Below are 25,248 nucleotides of genomic sequence, written 5' to 3'. Positions count from 1 at the left end.
GGCTGTAGACACACACAAAGTAATATTTTAAGGAGATATATAGTTCATGAGGAAATTCATATGAAATCATAGTCAACATCGACAAAGCACACACATTTTTGGCAACAAAATAAATATATCAAAGGATAATCTATTGCCCAGCATAATTATTTGTACTGAAGCTTGGATTTATGCTGTACTGTGCCTGACAGCAATACAGATAGAGCAAATCTGAAAATAAACATCCTTTCGACTTCTCATACAAACCTGTGAGAATCAGTTCACATTGCTGAGCAATTCCAGCATTGTAGCTCCAGCAAATTCAGTAAAGGATTAAGCAAGGCTTTGAAGTTTTAATTTCTATTTTAGAGTAATAAATACAATATTCAAAGTGTATCTTTAGATTACAACATTCACTTCAATGTTGAGAACAGAGATGCAGTAGCTGTTTTTCAAGGTTCTTATTCCTTAAAAACAAGATACACAGGGAAATCAGCAGAAATGTGAATACAGCACACTAGCACGATTTTCCTTTTTTCCTTGAAACTTTAAGATTTGACAGTTGCCATGCTACCTTTATGAGCGACAATGGGAAGAAACAGCACAGGTAGTCGGGGAGCTACTGAACTTAAAATTATGCCAACACCTTCACATGGTTCAGGTCAATGACAACTGCATTCCCTGCTAAATAAATAGACTAGACTAGACCGCAAAGTGGAAAACCCTGTTACTTGTAAAGCTAATGAGTGCCTTAGATTGCCTGGGGAGTCTCTATCACTGTAGGTCTTACTAGGTCAAAGCTGCATAAAACACGACGTGGCTAATCTTACAAGAGTAGGAGCTTGAGACAGTCTTTGCATCTACATGCATTGATCAACTGTTTACAACCAACTTCAGGTAATCTGGGGATTTTCTGCATTATTACAATTAATTTATACAAGTAAAAAAATATATATAAATATTCAACATTCACCCAAACAGACCATTTCAAAGACCATTCACCATCACTACTGAAGTCAAGCACTTAAATCTGACATTTCCATCCTTTGGAAGAGTGATGCTGCACCTGATGTCCCACAGTTATTAATAAAGCAGCCTGCCTGAAGTTATGAACAACAGCAAAGTTAGTTAAGAATTAATTCTTAACAGGAGCGCAATAACAACAGAAGAGACAAATTTATCTGGGGAAGGGACAAAAGAAGCTGGAGGACTGAAAAACACCAGAAGAGCTCGGAGAGAGATGGACGGGGCAGGAGGCGACTGGGGCAGAAGGCCAATTAACGGAGTGGCATATTCGAGTGACAATGCAGTGGTTTCAAGCTGCTGAGAAAAGGCTGTGAGTCAATTAGAAAACATCAACAAACTAGGATTAGAGGACAAGAAACGTGCTTAACCCCAGGAAAGGGGTGGGTATGCCAAGGAAAACAAAGAGCCCCAACAATGAGGTACCTGATTCCTAAAGCAGGAACTGAAAATGCTTTTTCCCATTAAATTATCTTGGAAACTGAAGATTGCTTCTTCACAGCATTAGCTGCTTAATTACTACCACTTCATCCTCTGATTGCATGTCTGCAGGGGAAATTCTCCAAAAGATCTAGCAATACTGCATCTTCAGAGTACATTATTTCCACCGCAACCTCCAGAGTAATAAATTATTTAAATAACATATAAAACAAACAGGTTTATCTAAACAAAAGAACATATTCATTTAAAAATTTTAATTGAAAACCATCTGGGGGAAAACCCAGCACATCTAGCACATCTGATGAGAAACTGTATATTTCTCCTGACAGTTAATTCTGCAGTTCTGACTTACATTTCTTTGTAATAAAAGGGCCTCTGTGGCGAAGAGTCCATATTTATAATTACCATTTGTCATATGTTACAGACAAACCAGTGTGAGTTAAAATAATAGGAAAGAAGAGCCCAGAGCTCCAAAGTTGTTATTTCAGCTGAGATGCATAGTCCCCTGTTTCACAAAGCATAATGTAAACACACAAGCCAAGGTCTGGAAAGCACTCAAGGGTTAAGTCATGGTCTTCTGTGAGCCTAGGAGCACGAGGTTTGAACAGATCCCATGCCCCAAAACCTCTGCAACTTTACCAGCAGCAGCAGGGAAGTGCCCTGAGCCATCTCCTCCCTTGCTACCCCTGCGGCACCAAAGGGGTCAGGGAACCCCAGGTGCCTCGCCCTGGCGGGCTGAGTGGTGAGCAGCCCAGCTGCAGAGAGGCAGAGCCAAAGGTACCAGGACCACATCTTCCCCAGGCAGCCCAGGGGATGAGAGGAAGCGCAGAACCCAGAACCTTGAATTGCTGCTGCTAAGCCTACACAGAAACTGATCTGCACCCTGAAGCTCAGCACACCTCCTACAGACAGCCTCAATTTTACATGTCCTCCTCCCAGCCAGGGAGCCTGGGGACCTCAGGCCCTCCTCACAGGACTGTCCTCCTGCCCTCCTGCCACCTTGTTGCCTTCCTCTGGATGCTCTCAAGAGCCTCAACATCCTTTTTATGTCGTGGAGCCCAGAACTGCCCATGATATTCAAGGTGGGGCCGCACCAACACTAAAGGTAGCAGGAAAGTCACCTCTTTGATGTATGTGTTTGAAGCACATACTTTGAATAATACTTCTGTTTCATCCAGGGATACAAATAGTTAGAGATACTTTTTTAAAAGTGACGCAATAGGTTGCAGGCTAATGGAGAGTAACGACTTAGAGGAAGCCTTGGCACTTTCGTCAAGCACTGATCACTACAAGGACCTGTAGGTTAACAACACCTGAACTTGTACACACAAATGCTTTCTGTAACTTAGCATTACACTTGTAGGCAAAGTCTTTTTCTTTTCTGAGCTGTAAATGCTTCCATCTCCCTGAACTCCAGATAGGCTTGTTTTCAAAATTGCGTAATGGCTACACAAGAACTGCAATGGGCCATCAAGCTTCAGAAGCACTCTTCCACACCGAAACAGCACAAAGAACTGTAAATACTGCACAAAAGAAAATTAGCTGTCTGCTATAACATATTTCAAAGTAATTATACTATTATATAAGGCAAAGTCAAAGTTACTGTTTTGAAATCACAATTCCTAATTTTAGAAGCAAGAGATTTAGGCATAAAAAGCAGCCAATATCCCAAATGTCTCATAAATGTAATTCTTGGATCTATGAAAACATCAGTTTAAGACAAGATGGCTAAATTCTGAACAGATGAGAAGAAGGAAGTTATTAGGATACTATTGTTTCTATTATAAAGTCTTACAGTCTATTTTCAATCTAAACATGAGTTATTCTTTTTGGAACTTCAAAAGACCAAATAATTCTAGGAGTAAAAGCGTGGCTCTGCTGAACTTCAGACACTACTACCAGACAGCTGGCTGGGCAATTAGCCCCAAATCTTGCCAAATCACAAGAAATAATAGTTTAAGGATTTATAATTAGAAATATACAAATTGGGGGGGGGGGGGGGGGGGGAGGGTGGAATTTTGATCTTCAGTTCTTATAGTTTACTCAATATGTTGTAATAAAAATTTCAGGATTCTTTCCTTCCACATGCAATTTCGAGACTTCTAAAGCTCATTTAAACATGAGCTTATCCTTCCTTATTGCAACCACGCAACAATCGAGAGTTCAGGCATACATGTGACATGCTGAAGCTTTCTTTAAAATTGTCTGGATCACATGGAGAATGTGCCTCTAATTCGGACACATCCCATGGTGCATCCCAAGCAGAGAGCACCCTCCAAAGCAGCAGCTGCAGCAGCCTGCACTACGCGTCCAGGGGAAGCGTGCTCTGCAGGAGGAAGAAATCTGAAAGTGACACCAGAAAGTCTTTTGAGACGTGGCCAGAAGGCCAGCACAGATGCACATCCACAGCTGTTTCTCCACGGCACCCATGGGCACGCTGTGCTGACGTGGGCACACAGCTGCTCCCAGGACCAGCGCTGCTCCACCACCCACCCTGCCAGCTCTCACCCACAGGGATCACACAGTTTTGTTTCAACCAGTTCTGCATTGCACAGCGATGGCTGGAAAACCTTTCTGCAGCCTCTCTGCATTCGCTCTGCCTAGGAAGACATTCAATTCTCAATTTTGTACCTATTAGTCTCATAATTCAACTCCGTATGCATAGCTTGTGTATTATTGCTAACGCAGACAGACTGCGTTCTGGATGTTCCTCCACACCAACACAGAACAGGGCACAGCCAGACCTGTAACACGTACTGCTGAAACCCAAACTAAAAAAACAACAACACTGTTCTGTTGGGTAGTTTTAAGGATCAGAATAAATCACTGTGCTCAATTCATTTACTCAATGAGCAGGTTTCCCAGCACAGCACTGTTAGGTTGTCCTCCCGCCGCTTTGTTTAAACACACAAGTATTAATGTGTCGGTCATGATCTGCAGTGCACAAAGCGTTTCTGTATTTTTGGATTCCAGTCTATAAACAGTCTTCAGGACTCCTCATCAGACAACAGACATAAATAGCCTAGCTGGTTTTTAAACACACACGTACCCTGATGAAAAAAGCATCTGAAAAACAGCATATACTGCCTTTGCTGTGCAATTGTGCTGGTTTTTTTTTGATTATTGCAATAAGCAACGAGTCAGAAATCCGATATAAAATTGACACTGAGGAAACAACAGCATGATAAATACTGATAGCATTTGATAAAAGAAGTTTGACCAGGGAAGAACTGAACATGGTTATGACGAGCGCTCTCCATCCTGCCCAGCTCCCTTCCCTTCCAAACCCTGACACACATTTGCAGCTCTAGGTCTCTCAAACAGGAGTGAAAGACTGTCTTGTGAAAGTCACAGCCTGCCACTACGTGATGCTCAAAGTAGCTTCTGAAGCTTGTGGAAGGCTTTAAATCAGAACTTTCAAAATTGCTTTTTTAAATCACACATATTGTTCAAATCCTTTAGTAATTCCAAATGGTCAGATGGACTTTCAAATACTATTGTTTCATATCAAGTGCAACTCTTGGCTTGAACTTCAGCCTTGAAAAGATAAAAAAAAAAAAAAAAAACAAAAAAAAAAAACAGTAGGACTTCATTCTTCACTGCTGGAACTATCAAGGAGACAATCCCCATGCACACAAAACTTACCACTCCAGCTCCGTATCACTTAACCCTCTCCTCTCCTCTGCTTTACCTTCTGCATTTTACAGCTGCCCAACCACCCCTTCCACACGAGCAGCAGCTCAGTTAGCTTTCCACCACCCCTTTACCCGTTCTCAATTCTCTGTTCACTGTTCCCTACCCGGGCATCACAGCCACCTCTGTCCCAGGGCCATCTCACTGCCACAGCCGACATCGATGACTGCCCTGGGGCAGCCTCCTTACTGCAGCTCCAGGCTCGCAACTTTTTAAAAACAAAACCAACACTTCTTTCTACACCCCAAAACTGCCTGAAGAAAGGAGTTCACTGAAACACTAATCCATTCCTGAATTTATTTTAGGTTCAGATGATTCCCCACAGACTAGTAAGACTCCTTAGGAAGTGTGTTTCTGCACAGAAACAGGTACATTACAGACATTCAAACTATATAAGACTTCTACTTGTCCACTCCTCATTAAAACAAACAAAACAAAAAAAAAATGATGTTCAGTTCTTTAGTTAGTTTTGCTCTTTATGAAAGTAGCAGTTTTACCACACAGGAGCAGTACTGACAGTCAAAATAAAAATATTATCTGATACCCATTTAAGTTACCACAGAAGTGATTGCATACAGATACAAAAATATTTTTCTACCTGTGAAATACAGCACTCAGAAGGTACCAATGTTTCTTGCCAGCCAACAAAAAAGGGAGGCTGCCTCCAAAATTTGTCAGAAAAGCAGGATAAAGGTCAAACTGAAAACTGAAGATCTTTAATAAGATTTGGGTACACCTCCTTTCACTTCATGTTTATTGAAGGAAAAGTAATATTGCTCACCTCCTGAACAATTTCTTATGCCCAACACACACAAACTGTTCAGAAAGAAAAGCAGAATTCCTCACCAGCCCTCTAGAGACCCTACGATAACCACTATGGTATGCTATGCAGGACTTCTTACAGCTATGCTTCTAAAATAAAAAAAAATAAAAAAAAAAATAAAAAAACAAGCAATGTAGAGTCTTTAGAAATATTTTACTTTAGATAAAATATTTTGAAAAACTCTGATCAAGAAGAAGCAGCATCTCAGGTATGTTTTCTATTTACCAATCAGCCATCAGAATACGCTGCATCAACATCTTCAAAATTACACAACAGGTACAAGACAAAATTCTGTATTCTGAACTTGTGTAGTCTAAAATACATATTAACAGAGCATCTCTTATATTTTCACTGAATTGCTTTCTGAAAACAAGGTGAAATGCAAAGTTTACAAGCACAACCCTGCAATACCTTTAAGAATTAACCTTGAGGCCTTTAAGTATTGAGAGGTCTTCTGTTTAATTAGCAAGTACTGAAAACGCTCAAAACCCCTGCAGCCGAGGTGTCCATTTGCTCTGTAAGACACCACACAAACAGCCACCGCAAGCTGCGATGTGCGCCTTGAGCAGTGTCAATCAGCCATTAAATAGCAAGCTACGAGTCACCGTTGGACAGCACAATTTCAAGAACAGCTAACTTGCTACTGCCAGATCTACCAGAAGCGGCAATCAGCAGCATATACTTATATATATATATACATATATACATATACTTGCAGGAAAAATTGAGAATCCATAAGGTTAAAAAGCGGGCAAGCAACAACAACAACAAACTCCACGCATACATATGCTTGGCTGGATAGAAACGCTTTTAGCAGAGAAGAGAAGGTGTTTGTTTCAGAGCACCAGCGAGACAAGCTACTCTGGTTTCTTGAATGCTGTTTTTGTTGCAGGACGGTAAGGGATCAGTGAACATGTGATAACAAATGACGTGACTCCAGGATGTCAAAGTGCCTCACGGCAAAGTGGCTTTACACTTCCTCTTCACATGATCAGGTCAGCATTCAGGCTGACATAAAAGCTTAGTTTACAAGTTTACTCTTAGCCATGGGTTCATGCTTGAGCCCGACTGTTCTGTCTTCCTCTGGGATCATCTAAGGAAGCTATCCTGCCTTTTCCAGCAAAACTATCCCACAAGAGACCGGATGGGAATTTTTCTCTCAGCTGTCTCACAGACCACAGCTATGCTTCCCTACTTAGCCCCTTTTATTTTATAATTTCTACCAAACTCATTCACATCCTCGTCCCTTGTTTTCATCTTTCTAGGGCTCCCTCGAGCAGCCCTGCAGAGGGTACAAAAGGAAGGCAGAACGACTCCTTCTGAGGACATGGTGGACCGAGCTGAGCAATACTTTGCTTAGCTTGGCAGATATTCCCAGCATTATGAAAACTGCTTTCGCACACAAATATTCAGTTTGCAAAAGCATCCCTCCCCCACCAGCCTCCAAAAAAAGTCTGTAGCAAGCAGTCAACACACAACTCTGCAACATCTGAGTAATTGCAAAATACTTACGATCCTCTGATATTCTCTTATATGAAAGCACTCAAGAAGCTATTTAGCATTTGACTATAATAACCTGCAGGGCTTCTGTGGATAAAGATTCTTCCCCCCAGTGCCTATTACAGATGCTTATGAAAAAGCAATCTTAAACAGGGTCAAGTTCTTTAATTATGTTTCTACTCTGCATGTCAGATGCAAGGCTAATGAGCAGAGAATTAATTTGATGGGAAAAAAATAGACCATCCCAACCTAATTGAAAAGAATTGTAAATTCCTTTAAATATCACTAATTGAAAGGCTGAGGTGTTGTACACTTGCTATCAGATTATTCCCTTTTTGCACGAACAAGTTCCATTCATAAAGTCCAAAAAACAAGAAAATTTAGTTCAGCCATGTGCTTCTGCTAAATCTATATATTTACATTCACAGTTCATCCTATGGATCAGATAACACAGTATTAGCAAGAACAAGGTTCCACTTACTGCTACCTTGTTCAGCCTTCCATTCCACAATTCCCAGCAGCAGATAAGCTGCGTGTAGGTAACTGGGCACAACCCAACGTGCGCTGTGCTGCAGGTGGATCTGGCAGAGCACACTTCTTCCCAAACAATGAGAAGAACTGGACAAAACCCAGTTCCGCAGCGCATGTTCTGGTGGGCTACTTTAGGGACACAGCAGCAACATGCTGCTCCTTACTACCTAAGGTATTTGATTTGTCCCTTTATATCAAAAATAGCTAAAACTTACCCAATAAACTGTGTTTCTGAAGAAGAAAATACCCTGAGAGAACACCTTCTGAAATGAACCAAGGAGAAGGGCTCAATTTCAGAAAAACTGCTGAAAACAGTATTTGATCTGAGTTCCCAGATTCTTGGGGATCCACCACTGCTTCTGAGGGCCCTGGGAAGACAACTGCAGAAAGAAAGCCCACTGGTCTGAATTCAAGTATGTTTGCACAAGTTCCCAATATCACCATAAATTTTTATAGGATTCACAAATCCTATTTGAAAACCATAGATTTAAAACACATCCTTCAGTAAACAAGAGTTTTACTGTTAAATACACTCTGGAAGTTTCTCAAGATTTTTTCTTCCCCTCAGTCTGTTCACTTTCTTTGGACACAGATTTCCTGCCACTAGGCTCGCTGAAACAAAAAATTCTTACAACAGAAAATATTTTGATACAATCCATACCGTTGTTAGTTGTGTGCAGTAACCACGGATTGCAATTTACTCACAGTGGAGAGTCCTCCTCCAGTACACTCAGTTCACAATGAAAAGATAAAGAAAATAAATCCTACATGAGAAGAGTTGAAAGATAGTGCAATGAAGAAATACGTTAACACTTACGGTCAAGTCCATTGATGTATCTCATTGTAATTTCACAGTGCCCCCAAACTGCACTGACTATGGGGTAAAGTTTTTTCCCTTTTAGTCCTCTGAAGGCCACTCCAAGATACTGTCCATCTACCATGAAGCTGAGCGTCCCTTCATCCATATCCAACACCACCAGTAAGGAGTCTGGGAGTACAAAAGACTCATCCGGTTCCAAAAAGACTGGATACGTGACCCCAGGCTGGTTTTTACAATTGTGATAGAGTTTGTTGCGTCCCAAATCCCAGCCCCACGATTCGCTATTGCTACCAACCAATGACGTGTACCCCACCGAGTGCAGCGGAGCTTCGGCTGTGGAGACGCCCACCACAGCGTGAGTTCCCCGTTGCCTCGTGGGCCAGTGGATTTGCCAGACGTGGAGGCCTCTCGTGTAGCCGACTTTGCCCCGGATGCAATCTGTGCTTTGGGCAACTGGGTGTCTGTGAAAAGTCAGTTTATCGTCTTCCTTTACAAATATATTTAAAGAGCGATCTTCATTGTTCCAAGCATGTTTATATTGGACCTCCAGCTTGGCAGGGGGCATGTCCAACAACATGTCCAGCCGGGCGGGCTTGCAAAAATCCGGGCCTCTCAGCTCTCGTTTAACAGGTCTATAAGGGGGCTCCCTCACATCCACAGACTTTATGCTCCCTGAGATTTTCTGGCCCATTGCTTGGCTGCAGATTTACAAAGGAGAAAGAAAAGTTGACTTTGGCCCAACGTTACCTCATGAAAGCACTTTTACACTGAGCCAGTGACCTGACAAGCTGACTGGATTTACTTCTCCTGTTTGGAGCTTTTTAGCAGCAATGTTTTCAGAGAAAAAATGTTCCTGAAAAAAAGCAGAAAGTTTCCAGTTAGTTTAAGAAAGCCAATAGAAAACCCACGACATATTTTTAAAGAACAACTTCTTGTAACCCTGGTAGTTATTTTAAACACAAAAGCTCACGAGTCACCACTTTTTGTTCAGTATCCTACAACGCTAAGCAGACTGCCAGCAGCGTACTCCGAGCCCACCAGTGCACAGAGCACAGACAGTCATTTCCTCCAATTCATAATCGGATACAGACATTCCCCACCTTCTGCCCTTCCACCCATTTTGTCTGGCCAGGTTTGCAGCAGTCTTGAAAAAGGCATACAGTATTCCGCAGCAACAGCAATAAACTTTACGTTCAGCTGTAGCTTCACTTTCACTTACGCCTTTTGTTTCACACTCTCAGAAATTGTCTCCTTCCATTTCCAGCAGTTCTCTTCCCCAGACCCTTGCAACACAGGGCTTCAGCATCTGCGCTGCCATCGCAAGAAATGCAGCCAACAGCAAATGGCAAAAACAGCAAAATTTAAAATGTTTATTTTAGTGTATGCTGTCCTTAAGTAATTTTAAATATATATTTCTTTTTAATAATAGAGATTAAAAAAGAGGAGAAATGAGAGAATAGGAGGCATGGAAGGACAAATGAAGAAGGGCAATTTCAGTTCTCTGGCAGACATTTCTAATGGGCAACTGCTGCCAGAGCAGAGATTCCTCGTACTACTGGAGAGCAAGCTAATCTACATTTTCTATATTGCAGTGTTAGGCTGATAAGAAGGACTGGAAGACAGTAAGACACATTAAAGGGAACAGACAATTTTGAAATGTAGTATTTCTGTGCTTCCACAAACAACATGGTAATTCAGCTGGAAGTTGTCAAAAGCACCCAGAAGAGATGTTTCTGAAGCTGTGTACGACTCTTTGCAGCCAGGCGAAGTGCCAAGTCCTGGCATGCCCACCTATGGCTGAGGAGCCCCCCTGTTGCTTTTTACTGACGGAGCGATGAAGTGTTTTAAGAAGCAGCAAAAAAATCACCAAACTTGCAAAAGCCTGAACAATCTCAGTGACAGCTGCTTCTCATAAAGCACCAAAACCAAGCAGGGGCATGAATGTCTTGCAAAAAAAACGTCCTGCAAGACTGTACTTGGTAAGCCACAGGTCCACAGTTTTGTTTGTTTTCTTTTAAGAAATTTTACCCCAGATGCACTGTCTCACTGTGAAGATCATTTCTGAAAGAATACAAGCAAGAAACATGTACTGACAGTGGAAGGAAAAAAAATACATGCCTATGAAAAGAACACCTGTAAAATTTACCATCCATTCTGCCATGTTTTAGAATTGAGCAAAGCCTTTAAATTATTTACAATGGCCAATACTAAAGAAAGTGTTTTCTGCGTATATTAAAAACAGAAGTTATCTTACTGAAAAATTCCAAGGTACACTCTTCCAGGTTGATGAATATCTATAAGCTTCTCATACATGGCTGGCATACAAATAACAGTCTTTCAATGTAACTTGTAAAAACAGTAAAAATGTCTGTAAAATTGGGTTAACTTGTAGGCATGTATCAAGTTTTCTTAAGAACTAAGCTGTGGTGCTGAGAAAAGCATGCTAAAATACAGCCTTTTCCCCCCAGCCCACTAAAACTGGACACAGAAGACGTGAAGCTGGTGTTATACCCATGCTCATTCACTCATCTGAAAGACACAGGAACTTAGCGAAGCGTGCAAGCGTCTCTGACAGAGAGGAATCTTACCTCTATCACTTTGAAAAGGGGTATAGGGCAAGTGGGAAGAGTAAGTGAATCAGTGACTGTGTTATGTGAAAGTTTCCTTTCCAAAACAAAGTAAAAATTTATTTTTAAACCCATGTAACAGTTAAGGTACCATATAAAGATGTTACTTGTAGCTGTTGGAAAGTCAGTCCCACACACGTGTATTTGTACAAGTGCATAAAGCAAAAAGCTTCATTGCACCTAATATTAATCAAAAAACTATTTCAATAATTTAAAATCAAAATTAAACATAAGCACCCAAACCCCTCATATCTTGCTTGCAGGAGGATTCAGGATGTCTCCCAGGAGCTTCTTCTCACTGAAACAGGGCCACAACTTGAAAATTACCCCACCTGAAATTAGCTTGAAAGACCCCTCCCTTCTTTCCAAACCAAGTAAAAAGAATCTGAAAGTCCAAACAGTAACTACATTTAACTTGACATTTGCCATTGTGCTACTGCAGAAGCACTCATAGGTCGTTTCACGGGGTATGATGGCAAATGTGGCCCACTGAAGCAAGGTCAATACTTTATTCCACACTAATTATTCAGGGGGCAATGAAATACTGACACTAATAAACACACAGGGAAGTGACAGGGGGTAAATACCATTAGATAATCAGATTTTCCTAGGAGGACAATGATCAGTAATTGGGTAGCTCCTTGTAAAAAGGATGTTTGATTATTTGAGCTTGAAGGAAGAATATGAAGGCAAAAATGTCAGATGTTCAAAGGGAACCCCAGTGATTCCTGTATGAGACTGAGCTCTACGTGCCTTTGAAAATATCATCTTCAGAGCATGAGACAATCGCCACATTCCTGTTAGCGTGCTGAGGGGAGATAGCCGGGGAAGTCCTGAGTGCATCCTCATGTTTCACTTCCTGATCACATAAGAAACTGATCTTGGCACTGAGATTTACCTGGCAAACTACCAAGAGATTAATAAACTCCAAAGGAAGTGACTTGGCAAGCCACAGACAAACACTGCTCCTAATATGCCCCAAGCTGTAACAGAAATAGGTTGCTAATAAGTAGATCAGTAATTCAGAAGAGCAAAATGCACCTTGATACAAGCACAATTGTGTCTTTTCTCTTTTTTTGGTTTGAAACTGTATCTTACAATGTAAGTTCAGAGAGATGAATGCCTGTGTTTGTATACAGACATTACCAAACAATTTAATTACATACTGCAACATTTTGCCCAATAGCTTTGTATGGACATAGGATTGAACAATAATGTAATATCTTACCGTTTCTGATGCATTAAAGATAAGACAGCTTCTTAGTGCTCAAAAGCTGCCTTTCATCAAAAACTTTCTCCCGCTCACTGTAACATATGACACTCTTTTCCATTCTAGTTGTGCATGCCTAGTAGCTGCTCTCAGCTTCTGCCAGGCGGCCAACTACAACCACAGCTGTATCCTTCAGCTATCGCAGGGCTTGAGCAAGAACATGCAAAAATAAAGCCAACACTTAATCTTTTCTACTACTACAGCAATACAGGTGTAACCCCATTCTAGCTGTTCCCTAACAGCTCTGGTCACTGGTGTTTAGTGGGAGCTGATGTGAAAACTTCTTTATATGAGGTGGCAGTGAGGGCTTGCAATGCATGCCTTCTGCTCACAACCCATGCACCATTAACCTGAGCTCCGCAGGGAGCGACTCATGCAGACAGTCCTCTTGGCAGCTCACAACGGTCCCTTTGGTTGCTTGCAGGACCATCCTGTCTCAAAGCCAAGACCGTCTAATCTCTTTCCTTGTCTGCATCCTGTCCGTTTAACACCAAACAGATGGCAGAGACCAGCTCTGAAGCAAGAATGGCAGCAGAAGCATCACCTTGTCCTTCATCCCTGTCAGAAGCTGCTGTCAAAGGAGTGAAGCCTTCTGGGGTCCAGCCCTGGGAGGACACCTGGCTGCTCTCTCCAGCAACAAACATCCCCTCCCTACTTCCCTTCCACACCTCCAACGCAGAAGCCCTGGAAATGCCCTACTCACCGCTACTGTCAGCATCTCCCCACAGAGATATGCAATTATTGCTCACCAGAGCTTGAAAGCCAAGCACAAAGCTCAAAAGGGGAAGAGGATTTACTAACAATTCTTCTGGCAAAGGTAGCACAAAATTGGCTTTTTCTCTGCAGGACTGAAGGCTAAACAACACAGGATTAGTATAAATTGTGGGTCAATCAGTAGGATGGAAGATTATTCCTTTCAGATTAAGTTCTGCTCAACACACTTACAGAAATACTTGGTCATAAAGCCTTCTCGCCATCCCCTGAACTGACAAAAACTTGCTGAAGCACAGCACCATCATTCAACTCCCACAACTCATACTACCTTACTTAGAGAAACTTACGTCCTTGCCTGCATCTTCTCGCAGTTAAAAATCAGTATCAGGAACAACATATACAGACATATAAGTATTCTAAAAGTAGAAGAACATGAATTTTCATTGCATAGTTTTGTTTTGAATGCAAATTAAATGTCAATTCCAATTTTGAAAACACTGCTTTCCCAGAGCTTCACTCCTCTAGCATTTTTAAACCATCACAGCACTTAGGAAATAGGAAAATATTTCAGTTTGGCATAATATACACAACCTCTCAGCATATCTGTTTAGAGACTAAATTTCATCAGTCATCCACGTGACAAAAGATATTGTGGAAAAAAAGTATTATTTTCATGGAAACAGGAAACAAACCGCACTAGTACAGTCCTGTAGCAACTGGGAAGCCCTGGCTGAGAAGACTACTAATTTGTGTGACCTAAATGATTTCTGTCTCACAGTTTCACATTCATGCCACGCTTTGTCAGGATATGATGATTAGATTAAGCGTACTGTACAAGAACAAGCCAACTCCAAACAGGAAAAGTGCATCAACGTCGCTTAGCTGTGTTCTCATGCAGACTGCCAAAATATTTAGGGAAATTATTCACAATAAAAACACAAATTATACTTACCAGAGAAAGGATTGCTGGGATATCACTTCACTGTAATTAAATACAGTGCATTTTTAGCAATTCAGTATGTTGGCATCAGTAGAACATAACTGCTGATAAAAGAAACATGCTTTCTGCAAAGTCAGCTTTCAGCATCCATGGTTATATCTCCCTGTGGATTACTAGGAACCAGACACGCAGAAAACTTGAAAAACACAGATGAGAAATGATACCAGAGAAACAATTCAAACCTACAGGAAGAACATGCTAAGGCTTATGCTAATTCTAATAAAGTGACACCAAAAAGTGAAAGGAAGCTAGGTGATTCCCTACAAATGATACTTTAATCATCTATCCAAAAAAGCCATGAAGGTGACCCCTCTGTCTATGAGCATTTCAAACAGATAGTTCTGACGCTTTATGCTATCGACTCTGGTCATGTTTTTTTTCTCCCCTCATGCACCCAGGCCTTGCTGCCACCTTCCTGGTTGGCATGGGCTTTGCTACCAGCAAGGACTCCTGAACAGCAAGTAGGAGTTGCCGCAGAAGCCTCTTCTCAGTGGGCAGGAAAATTGTTCATTCTCCAGATGCCTGAACAGAACAGACACCCTAAATGTTCAAGCACTCTGAATCTAACCCTAGTCCTGCCCTCTCTTCAGGAGGGATAGGAAGAAGAGAAATGCTTGCGCTGGACAAGTCAGTGAAAAGCATTTCACACGTTTATGAACAAGGACTTTCAACTCCACACAGAAAACGTAAAGGCACAAGGCCCAGTGTCTAGGGCCTATGTTCGCAGTGCACAAACAGCCGTGAAATCATGACAACACTGTTCTGAGGGCGACAATGAGTTAAGCACATTCCTGGCACCCTAAAAAGATTGGCCAGCTTGGTTTCAACTATAAGTCTTGGTATCCAACATTGTTGATTTATTGTGTATCTTGAACAATGTTGGCTTTCTCTGTCAAATGGAATACACAGCAAGAATGCAATCAGCCAGAAATGCTTGGATACCCTATACAATCCTGTGCTATGGATAAAACTTTATGCTGCATGCGCACTTATCAAACAACATTTCACATATCAAACATTTCACATGTGGGATGAACACTGCAGCAGTAAATCATAACTTCAATTCCTAAAAGGAATGCAAATCATGGAAATCCCAAGGACATTCATCCATAAAGGGTGACTTGTTTTGTAATGTTACAAAAATGTAATTGTTTCAAAACTCAAGATAAGCTTGTTGTTAAAATAGACTGTGCATTTAGCTGCTTGTAATTAGAATAATCTGAAATACCACACCATCTGTACCGCCAGAGTTAGAAGCAGTTTAGTAAGATCATGAAGAATTCAGAAAGAATCTTGAGTAGCTCTGAATACAGTGGAATGTATATTTTTAAATACTTCCATCTACTGTACTTTGGAACTGAGCTGTTTTGAAGTTATGGTTTGTTTTTAAGCCTTCCATATCTCTGCAGGTTTCTGGAACATGCCTCTCTGGTACTGAAAGCTGGTCTCAGACACAAAGATTAATTTTCCAAAGAAACATTAAAGATGACAAAAACAGTTCTATTCTGTAAATGTTTTTTGCATAATGACTTCTAAGAATACAGCAATGTAATTTGAAAAACAAATATAGTAACACAATTCATTTTTTTATTATTATTTTTGCTATGCAAGTCCTACTTAGAACAGCAACATTCCACTAGAAAATTACTGAAAGAAAACATGCTTTTGTTTCAGGGTATTTAACAGGAATACACGTGATTCCATAATTACCATAAACTCACTCATGTTCAAGCTGCCACTTTTCCACCACCTCTACCCATTCGTTCTTCCCCTTTTGTCTTGCAGCCACCTGCATTCTAATGCCCCTTTGAGATGGATTGGCCTCAGAAAACTAAAGTGGGCAAAATCTACTATTTCATATTGCCGGGTTATTTTCAGGTGTAGGAGCCCTCTGATCTGGCATATCAGACAGTCATGTAAACACTTGCTCTGGCATAGCAAAAGGGGGAGGAAAAAAAAATCTGAAATGCAGAACCATTTATTTAAGCAGCAGCCCAAAACGGTGGAGTGAATTTCCACAGTAACTTCAAGCTGCCCCAAGGGGCACAGCTGAACTTTACGTCTAAATTCAAGTCATGAGCTTTCAGCTTCCTCACTTTTCTGACAAGAAATCATGCATCTTTCATCCTGCAGCTACCCTTCCATTATGGTAAATACCTTCCTCTCCCTCCTGAATGGCTGAAGTAGTCATTTTGAATGTTCAAGTGTCAGGCTTATATTAAAAAGCAAATTAACACATGAATAAGGCTTAACACCAAATTGAGAATTATGTTTTCTGCTCCATTTTGCATTATACGGGATCATTTGCCACTTTACATTTCTACTCAGCCATGCTTCACCAAGTAAATAAGTAATACCAATAAGTGTCAGAAAATGAGAGATTTAAAGCCCAAAGAATAATTAAGTTTTAATATCTCAATTTCTTTCCAGTCATTGCTACTTTTAACCATCCTAACACATTTTTGGCAATTTATTTTACATGTTAGCTCTACAGCTTTGTATAGGATCAAAACCCTTATGAGCTCTGGTTTCAAAACTGAAAAAAAATATGACCATGGATGTGGCCGAATACGTTCCAACTCCCTGCATTTCTGTTGCTGTAAGGTACAGTAGAATCAGCTGGCCTTCAAAATGGAAGAAAAGTTAGAAAGTCAGAGATGAGAAGAAGGCCACTGGAAAGCATCATTCCAGTTGTGTAGCTGGCTACAAATCATAGGGGGTGAGCCAAAACCGGTCCCCAAGCAGACTGAGGGGACGACCAAGGATGGCAGAATGTGACAATCAGCCAAACGAGAGCTCCCCTAGCTCAATACAGCTTTTCACCAGAACTTTATTGCAATCGCAGGAAGCACACTAACATGCTCCAGTGAAAATCCAGCCCCTTAGCTCAAGGGCCAGTCACTGTGTGCGTCAGTGTTTTCCGAGCCTGGTGAGTCTTTGTAAACTGGGATGAAGCTGAGGCCTACAGCTGGTTTTTGAGGGGCAGCGCCGTGATAAAAGATGGGACTAAGGAAGAACACCCACTAACAGCAGCTCTTCTTTTTTAATCTCAAAGCTGCTGCAGACTTAGCACTCTAAAAGAAACTTCTCCAGCCTCACAATGCCTATATATATGTTTTATAGTTACTGGGCAAGCCAAGCTCTTAGTCTCTGTACCACTTATTAAAAGAAATTCACTGATGGCTTAAAAGTTGCAATGCTCCTGGAACAACCAGACTACTTTTGTCTGCTTGTTTTGTTTTGAAGCCTTTTGCTGCTTAATCCTCGTAGGAATTGCAGCAGCAGCGCACGAACAATACCTGTCAGATGCTCTCACCGTTGGTGGGCCAGAGGCGAACACGTCTGACACTCCAGCTGAAGCGGCCCATAGGAGGCAGCTCCTGATCTGACCTGGATGGCTTTAATGCTTCCAACAGAGCTGCCAAACTCCAGCAACAAAAACATATTGTGCCTCTGGCCAAGCACAACAGCCGAGAGCCACGGATATTGCCCCCCGCAGCGAGCTGCCCGACGTGGCGGTGCCGGACAGGCTGTGGTGAGTGAGGCCTTAGGAAGCCACAGCCACAGCCAGGCCCGGACTGCGGCCGGAGGGCAGCAGCCATTGTGCTCGCACAGACACGGAGGGGATGAGCGCACAGAACAAGTTTGATCCCAAACAAAAGCGTATTCTTTTGTTTAATAGGAAAATAGGCTTACACAATCGCACCATCTGCATCCCTCCTAACCCTTCCCCCTTAACTCTTTCAGCCAGCAGTTACCCTCGGCCAGACTTGACAGAACAGTAGCGGGCTCAAAGATGACTGTGTTCCTACTGAAGAGGCAGCTGGGGAGAGGACATTGATCTTGGAAGCAACCACATGGAAGATCTGGTTGGACTGCAAGCCCACATCTTATAAGGAACACAGAAGAAAATGCGCTTACTAAAAAGCCCTAATTGCAGGCAAAGCATCCTACAGACCTGAAGTCTAGTCTGCCACAAGACCTGAAGGGAGCAGGAAGCAACGCTTCATTAGTCCTGCAGTCTCTAGACTTCTTTTAAAGAACAGAAGTGAAGTAAACAGACTTTACACATCTTAAGAAAGCACCATCAGAAGTTCAGAACATGAACTGATTTATGCTGATTTGGTATTTCCCAGGTGAGGTTACAAATGAAGTTACACGAAGCTTTTGAGCTCTAACAAAGAGACAAAACAACTTCCTAGTACGTAAACAAGTATTTTCTCAAACAAACACACAAAAAATCCCAACACATTTCTTTAAGCTACAGCAGTGAACTTCATCTGTTTTAAACACGCCTCTGCTAGAGCCCATCTGTCAGTAAAGAACAATTGCACAGACAAATGGAAATGAAGAAGAAAGTAATAACAGAAACAAACTGCCTGAGCTCCAAGCAACAAAATTGATTTTCCTTATACACATAAACGCTTCCTTATTTTACAGGGTAATATTTTGTTTGTATTTGCTATTAATTAAGGAAATAGGGCATTTAGTAATGCAGGGGAAGCTGGGAAAGGACACAGGGATTTAAAGAGTTAAAGATGCAGTGCCAGTGATGTCCCCAAGACAAGAATCTGGCTCCTCCTGAAGACACATGGGATACCTGTGTGTGGAGCCAGAACACGTCTTGCAGTTGTAGAGGCTAATAGGGTGTTATTTTCTTTATGGATCTTTCATTTCACTAGAGCCAGATGAAGAAGAAACGCTGTCTTTTCAAACAAGTAATGCTTTTCAGAGGAGAAAACATCCACGTTACTCAGCCTGTTTCCAGTGATAAAATCAGAGAGGGCCTCCAACTAGGAATAGACATGGTGAAAGAAGTTGTCACTTTGAGTAGCATTTACACTGCTTTATTACTGACCTAACAGTACACATCCAAAAAGAATGTCATGCTACAATTGCCAACAATTCCAGATATTTCTAACCACAGGGAAGTACTTAAAAAAAAAAAAAAGGGACTTCTTAATAAAGGTACGGATGGAAATAAATCAGCTTTGTGCATACCTTCAGGAGTCCCAACACAGAAACTGGTCCATAAGTTCAAATGCAAGGCCTGCGTTTCTCAAAATAACTTCACACCTAAGTTCCTGCTGCATAGTAGCCTTCTGCAGAGAATTTTCTTTTGAGCACCATTTTACTGTTGATTATATTTCACCCTTGAATGTATTGGGGGAAAAGGAAGGAAAGGAAAAAAAATGCAAATTATTTGGAAAAAAGCTCTACCAGAATCCAATTTCTGACAGGAATAAAAAGGTATCAGTCCTCAGTGTCTAGATATACTGTCAATGAAGTAAAATAATTAGCATCATAGTCCAAAAGTCTTGCCAAAGCTATACAAAAATGAGGATGCCCCAATAACTTTGCATGAAAACACACATTTGAAATGATTGTAGAGAATCTTCAAACCATCATCTAAATTTGGCAGACAGCAGTTCTCCAATAACTCAGGCAGGCCTCTGTTTTGCCCTGGAGAGAATACGTTCAGTCTAAATTTGGATCAGCAGCACTATATACAAGGAGAAAGCACAGTAAACACAAGCTGAACTCTAGCAACAGGTGCAATATATAAAAAACAAAACAAAACACCCCACACCACACTTTCAGTTTTTAATTCTGGAAAAATCAGTGAAACCCTAGATTGCAATACGATATACAGACACCTTGATTTCAAGTATAACAAAGAACAACAGCGACATTTAGGAATATCTTTAAAAATATGAGACTACCTACAGAAAAACAAAACAAAACAAACAAACAAAAAACCTATAGAACCATAATGCACTCAATACGGCCTACATTCCCAAACAAATACTGAGAAATTTATTCTTTCAACTTTATCAGAGCTGGACTTGGTTTATTTTACCATGTTCAAGAACAGCACAGATAGGAGGGAACTGAGTTTGTTACTATGACTGTTATTCCAGAATCATTTGACATCCAGCCCAGGTATTCATGCCAGCAAAACTAAAATTTGCTTTTATCGAGCAAACTGTGATTTACTACTCCTACAGACTTGGAAGTCACTTAAAAACCACCCAGCTGCTGAATGTAAAGCTGTGTCGGGTACTGTACAAACAGTACAAATTGCTTCACAGTAAAGGAAAGCTAGCCCTTGGCCAACGTGTTAAGAAAAAAGGGTATCTTTTTAGGTACTAGAAATCTGAGGAGTTTAGGTTTCAAGCACTCTTTCAAAAGGCAAATTGTCATATACCTTGCCCTAAAACATCGAGCAGGCACTGAAACTGCTGCTAGAATCACTGGATCAAAAGTGGTTGGGAATTTTTGTATTTATCATTACCTCTCAAACTGTTACAGTTCACAACAAAGATGAAGATTTACCCAGTATGAAAGTTAAATGCAGTGTTAAAATCCAGAAGTTTACAAATACTTCCAATTACCTAAGGAATTTTTCTCGTGAACAGGTATCTTCCCCTATGCCGAGGGACAGAATGAAAAATGGGTACTTTCAATTCCACTGCATATCATCTTCATCACAGATTTATGGCAGAGGGCCCTTCCATTACAATCCTTGTCTTTCCACAGTCCCCCTCTCCTTTCTATCCTTCTCCTGAGGGCTCTGGGAAGTCACACATGGCTTGCTTACTCACGCAGCCTTCCTGATGGACTTTATTCTGCTCTTGTATTAGGACTCAACTAGTCACAAAAAGCTGAATTATCCCCAAAATAATTACAACTAAACAAGAGAGTTTATAAAAACTAACCAGCTTTCACTAGCCACTGAGACACAAGATTCTACACCAAACTCATCCCAGCGGTGTAACAGAGGGAAAGACCTTCTCTGTGTGTTACTGTTTTTACTGTCGGGAATTTTTCTTAAGAACTACAGCTTTGCTCCCCGTGCCCACATCTCTGTATGAGCCTTCTTGACCTCCCTTCACACACTTCATCATCTCAGTCAATCACCAGACGATGCTGCTTCTATTTTTCTCCACTGGCACTGGCCCACTTCAGTTCCTGAAAGAGCATTTGTTTCCAAATGATAAAGCCAGCTGTAAATACTAACCTGACCCACAGGTGGGATTCACCTGACAAAATTTAGAATCTCTGATGTGGATGAGCTCATCATTGGGATAAAATCAAGGCCTGTACAGGTCCATTTCCGAATGAACAAAAAGTGAATCTTCTCCAAAATTAGAAGGGAAAGAAGAGGAATTCATCTCATACAGCTCCAGAACCAACACACCAACTCATTTAATGTTCTCCTCATAATCAACATAGAGGAAGGGGAAGACAATGGTGCATATGAAGACCACCAGACGTCTTTCTTATTTTTTAGTGTCATTTTAAGACGTTTACCTCCAACTCCACAGCATAGGTTTTTACGGCTAGTGCAGCCCACCTGGCACGACTGTAAAGAGAGATCACAGAACCACACTCACCCACCAACCTTTCATTAGGTATCAGATACCTGACCTGGTTCGATGTAAATATATAGGCTCACCAGTAACTAGCAATACTTTATGTCAAGGCTTTTGGTTAGCACTATATAATACAGAGGAGTAGAAAGGCTACAATAGTGTCAGTATGTTCTCTGAAATTATTTTCAGAAAAATATTTTATAAACACAGATCCCAATTTCCAAAGCTACTACTTGGGTTTAATGGCAACCTCTGTAAGAAATCACAACATCTAATACTGCAAAAATACTTGCATTTATTCAGAAAACTGTTCAAAATAATCTGTGGCCCCATATTAGTGGAACTGAGGGCATATTCCTGCTGAGAGGACAAGCCAGCACTAGATGGAAAGACCTATAATTAGGAAATCAACAATTTGTTATGCCAGCAGCTGAAAAGAGGAGAAATTAGCCACACTGAGCTCCACACTACCAATGCCCACAAGTCAGTCCTAGCTTGATGCTGCAATAGTTTCTAACAGGTAGGTTCCCTAGTACCTTCAGGGTCTGTAGGATACACAGAAATTGGTTCCATCTGAGGCTGTTTCTCTGTGCTCTGAGAAGTAGAGGATACTACAGCATACTCTGACATAGCCACCACCCTTACTAGAAAGGGAAAAGACATCCTCAGGAAAAGCACAGAGAGGTGGAACCCTGTGCTACCATCTAACATCCCCAACCCAATTCCCTACCTGACGCTAAGAAAATAAAGACTGGGTAGGAAAGAGGACGCACCAGGTTACCTGGAAAGTACACTGGTGGTGCAACTATATATCTTAGGTATTGTCCCAAAATGGTTGCTGAGATTCCCTCATTTGGGAACCACTGCCCTGAAACAGGGGTCGGAAGAACAAAAGAGCAGGCAGGCAATGGGCTGGCAAGTGTAGGAGGAAAAATATCTGCTGAACTATGCCACAGCTGCAGCCAACACAGACAATCCAAGAGCAATGAGAACACACAGCTTCAAATGCTATAGCTGGAAGACAGCACAAAACGTTCTTGAACAAAGAAGCCCATGTCCAAAATCTTCTCAGACAATGCTTTGGCGAGGCTCTGCCACAGAGATACACTGACAAATCAGCTCAGGTACCAGAGGATGGCATTTGGAGCTAATCTTGCCCTGCAAAACACATCTCTGAAGCTGAGCAAAAGGCAAAGGAAAAAAACAGCACATTCTTTTCTGAGGAAGAATTAATAGTGATGTAAGCAGAGTGAACTTTCAATATTAATAAAATAGGGTAGTCAGTCTCCATTCAACTGCACTGTGCAGAAATCACTATGATTTATGACTTCTGCCTAGATCCAATTGCAGAGGAAAATAAGCCTGTGTGTGCCTCTCATACTAAGCATACGGTGTCTCATGTCTGTGCAACCCACTGAAGCAACCAAGGCTGCGTGCTTTATACAGACAAAATATTAGAGGAATTAATTCCTAAGGCGGGGGGAAATACTACATGGGAGAACTTCCAACCCCCACATTCTGCTCATTTAAGCTAAGCTGCTTAATCAGGTTAATTGAAGGAATTAAAAAAGCACCAAATTCACCAACTATTCTCTAGCCATTCCTGATCTTGTGTTACTCTTCCTGGGCGCAAGCTCCCCTGCTGGCACAGCACAATCTATCATCAGCCATTAGGCTGATTACTATCTATTAGTTTTGCTAAGTACAGACATGAAATTTAAACCTACTTGTGTTATTTATTTACAAGCTATTCATGTACTGTATATGAAGCAACTATATAATGCTTTGTGTTAACAAGAGAAGTGTAGCTGAATGTTAGAGTTAGACATTAAAAATAACCAATGAAAGTAATAATTTCCTCACACATACAAAAAGAAATAATATTTGTTTGGGAGGATGAGCAGAACAGAAACTTACAATCTTTAAAAATACAGCTGCTTAGTATATGGTGAGGAACAGGTAGGAAGCCACAAGAACGACAATTATCAGTACCATAAATATAAAATTCAATTAAAATGTCATTCTAGAAAACACTGAGAACAGAGCTGAAAGTCTTACAAAACAATATTTTTTCTCCTCCTGCTATTAAGGCAGAGTGATTAAACTGAAAGATAATCCCCTTCATTTCAAAAGCTAATTATTACATACAATAAAAAATATCTTCTTGCACTATAAGAGACCTAAATGCAAGAACTGAATTCTACTAAGCTCATCAACCCACACATCTTTTCTGTCATACAGCAACTGCTTGAATTTTCCCTTACAATTGTATTTCTACAACAGACCATCAGGCTCAGCTTTGATTCTGGCATACCACATTTCTTACCACTTTGGTGTGGAATAATTGCTGGAGGTGACTTATTGAGACTAACGATATGTCCACATCTTAAGAGAAGGTTCAAGGCTGAGGAAACTTCCAGGGTGAGGTGCAGCAGATATGCAAGGAATGTGTTCCATGATAGTCCCCTTGGCAACATAACCTGCAACCTTAGGTGCTGGCAACACCAGGGGAGGTTGGTGTGTTGGGTTTCAGAGAATAGCATGGAGGGTGGAGCGGAGTGAAGACCCCGTGGCCAGGCTCTGTGGTATCTCCACAGGGATGGGGAACCTGATGGTACTATGGGACTGATAGGCTGCATGGCCAGCCCTGAGCCAAACTGATAAACAAAACATGACCTCTGGGTGAACTTTGCTCATTATAATCTCATTATGATGCCAAACAAACCTCCATCCCAAAGGCTACCCACCTCCAAGATGCAACCAACCCTTGCTGAGCATTCACTCTGTATTTCTCTGAGCCTATACCTTTAAAGCAAAACCAAGAAAATTTTACACCAATCATAACGAAGATACGTATGACTACAGTCACTCAAGCTTCACCTAGAAGTAAGAAAATAGCATAAAAACGGCTCAAGAGAGAAAAAATGTTAGGGAAGATACCATTGCAGACAAGTCGGAAGGACACGGCTGACTTCTGGGATCAGCCAAACGGCTGAACCTCGCTTCCCCCACAGGGACGCCTCTTGGGTGAGATCCAAACCCTCAGTTATACTGAGCGCTTCCCCAGGAAACCTGTCTCTGTAGAGTTGTTTCATCAGTTAACTTACATGTAGTTGGTTGCATTAGTCATATTCGTGGTATTTGCATGTGCTTTGCAGAAAGTGTATTTATCACCGACACCCCAAAAGAACCTGTACCCCTGTTGCTTTGACAAACTATACCAGTCATTAATCTACTAGACTAAAGGTGTATTGCTCTACTGTGCAGCCATGATCATGGTAATTCAATATATTGAATGCTTTACAGCTGAACTGGGCATCACTCAGAATCTAAGCCCAGGCACCCCAGACGCTCTGATATCTGAGGACAAGGGGGAATGCAAGGGGGTTTAGGTCCCGCCAAACTGCTTTATCCTTCAATGCAATATTTTGAAACAAAATAGAAAACAGCT

At 41.3% G+C, this 25,248-nt stretch overlaps 1 protein-coding gene across 11 annotated transcripts in view; it reads right to left on the bottom strand.

Moving 5' to 3' along the window:
* Positions 1-25,248, bottom strand: part of SPSB4 (splA/ryanodine receptor domain and SOCS box containing 4) — a 341,175-nt gene that overhangs the window by 308,650 nt on the left and 7,277 nt on the right. For all 11 annotated transcript variants that reach the window (XM_067002458.1, XM_067002451.1, XM_067002450.1 and 8 more), the window contains exon 2: positions 8,808-9,663. In XM_067002458.1, coding sequence (XP_066858559.1) covers positions 8,808-9,501 — 694 coding nt within the window. In that variant the 5' untranslated portion in view covers positions 9,502-9,663. The remainder of the gene's footprint in view (positions 1-8,807; positions 9,664-25,248) is intronic.

This window comes from Anser cygnoides, chromosome 9 (assembly GCF_040182565.1).
Source record: "Anser cygnoides isolate HZ-2024a breed goose chromosome 9, Taihu_goose_T2T_genome, whole genome shotgun sequence".
Taxonomy (NCBI): Eukaryota; Metazoa; Chordata; class Aves; order Anseriformes; family Anatidae; genus Anser; species Anser cygnoides.
Note: the sequence above shows the minus strand (reverse complement) of the source record. Positions and strands in the feature narration are given on the sequence as shown.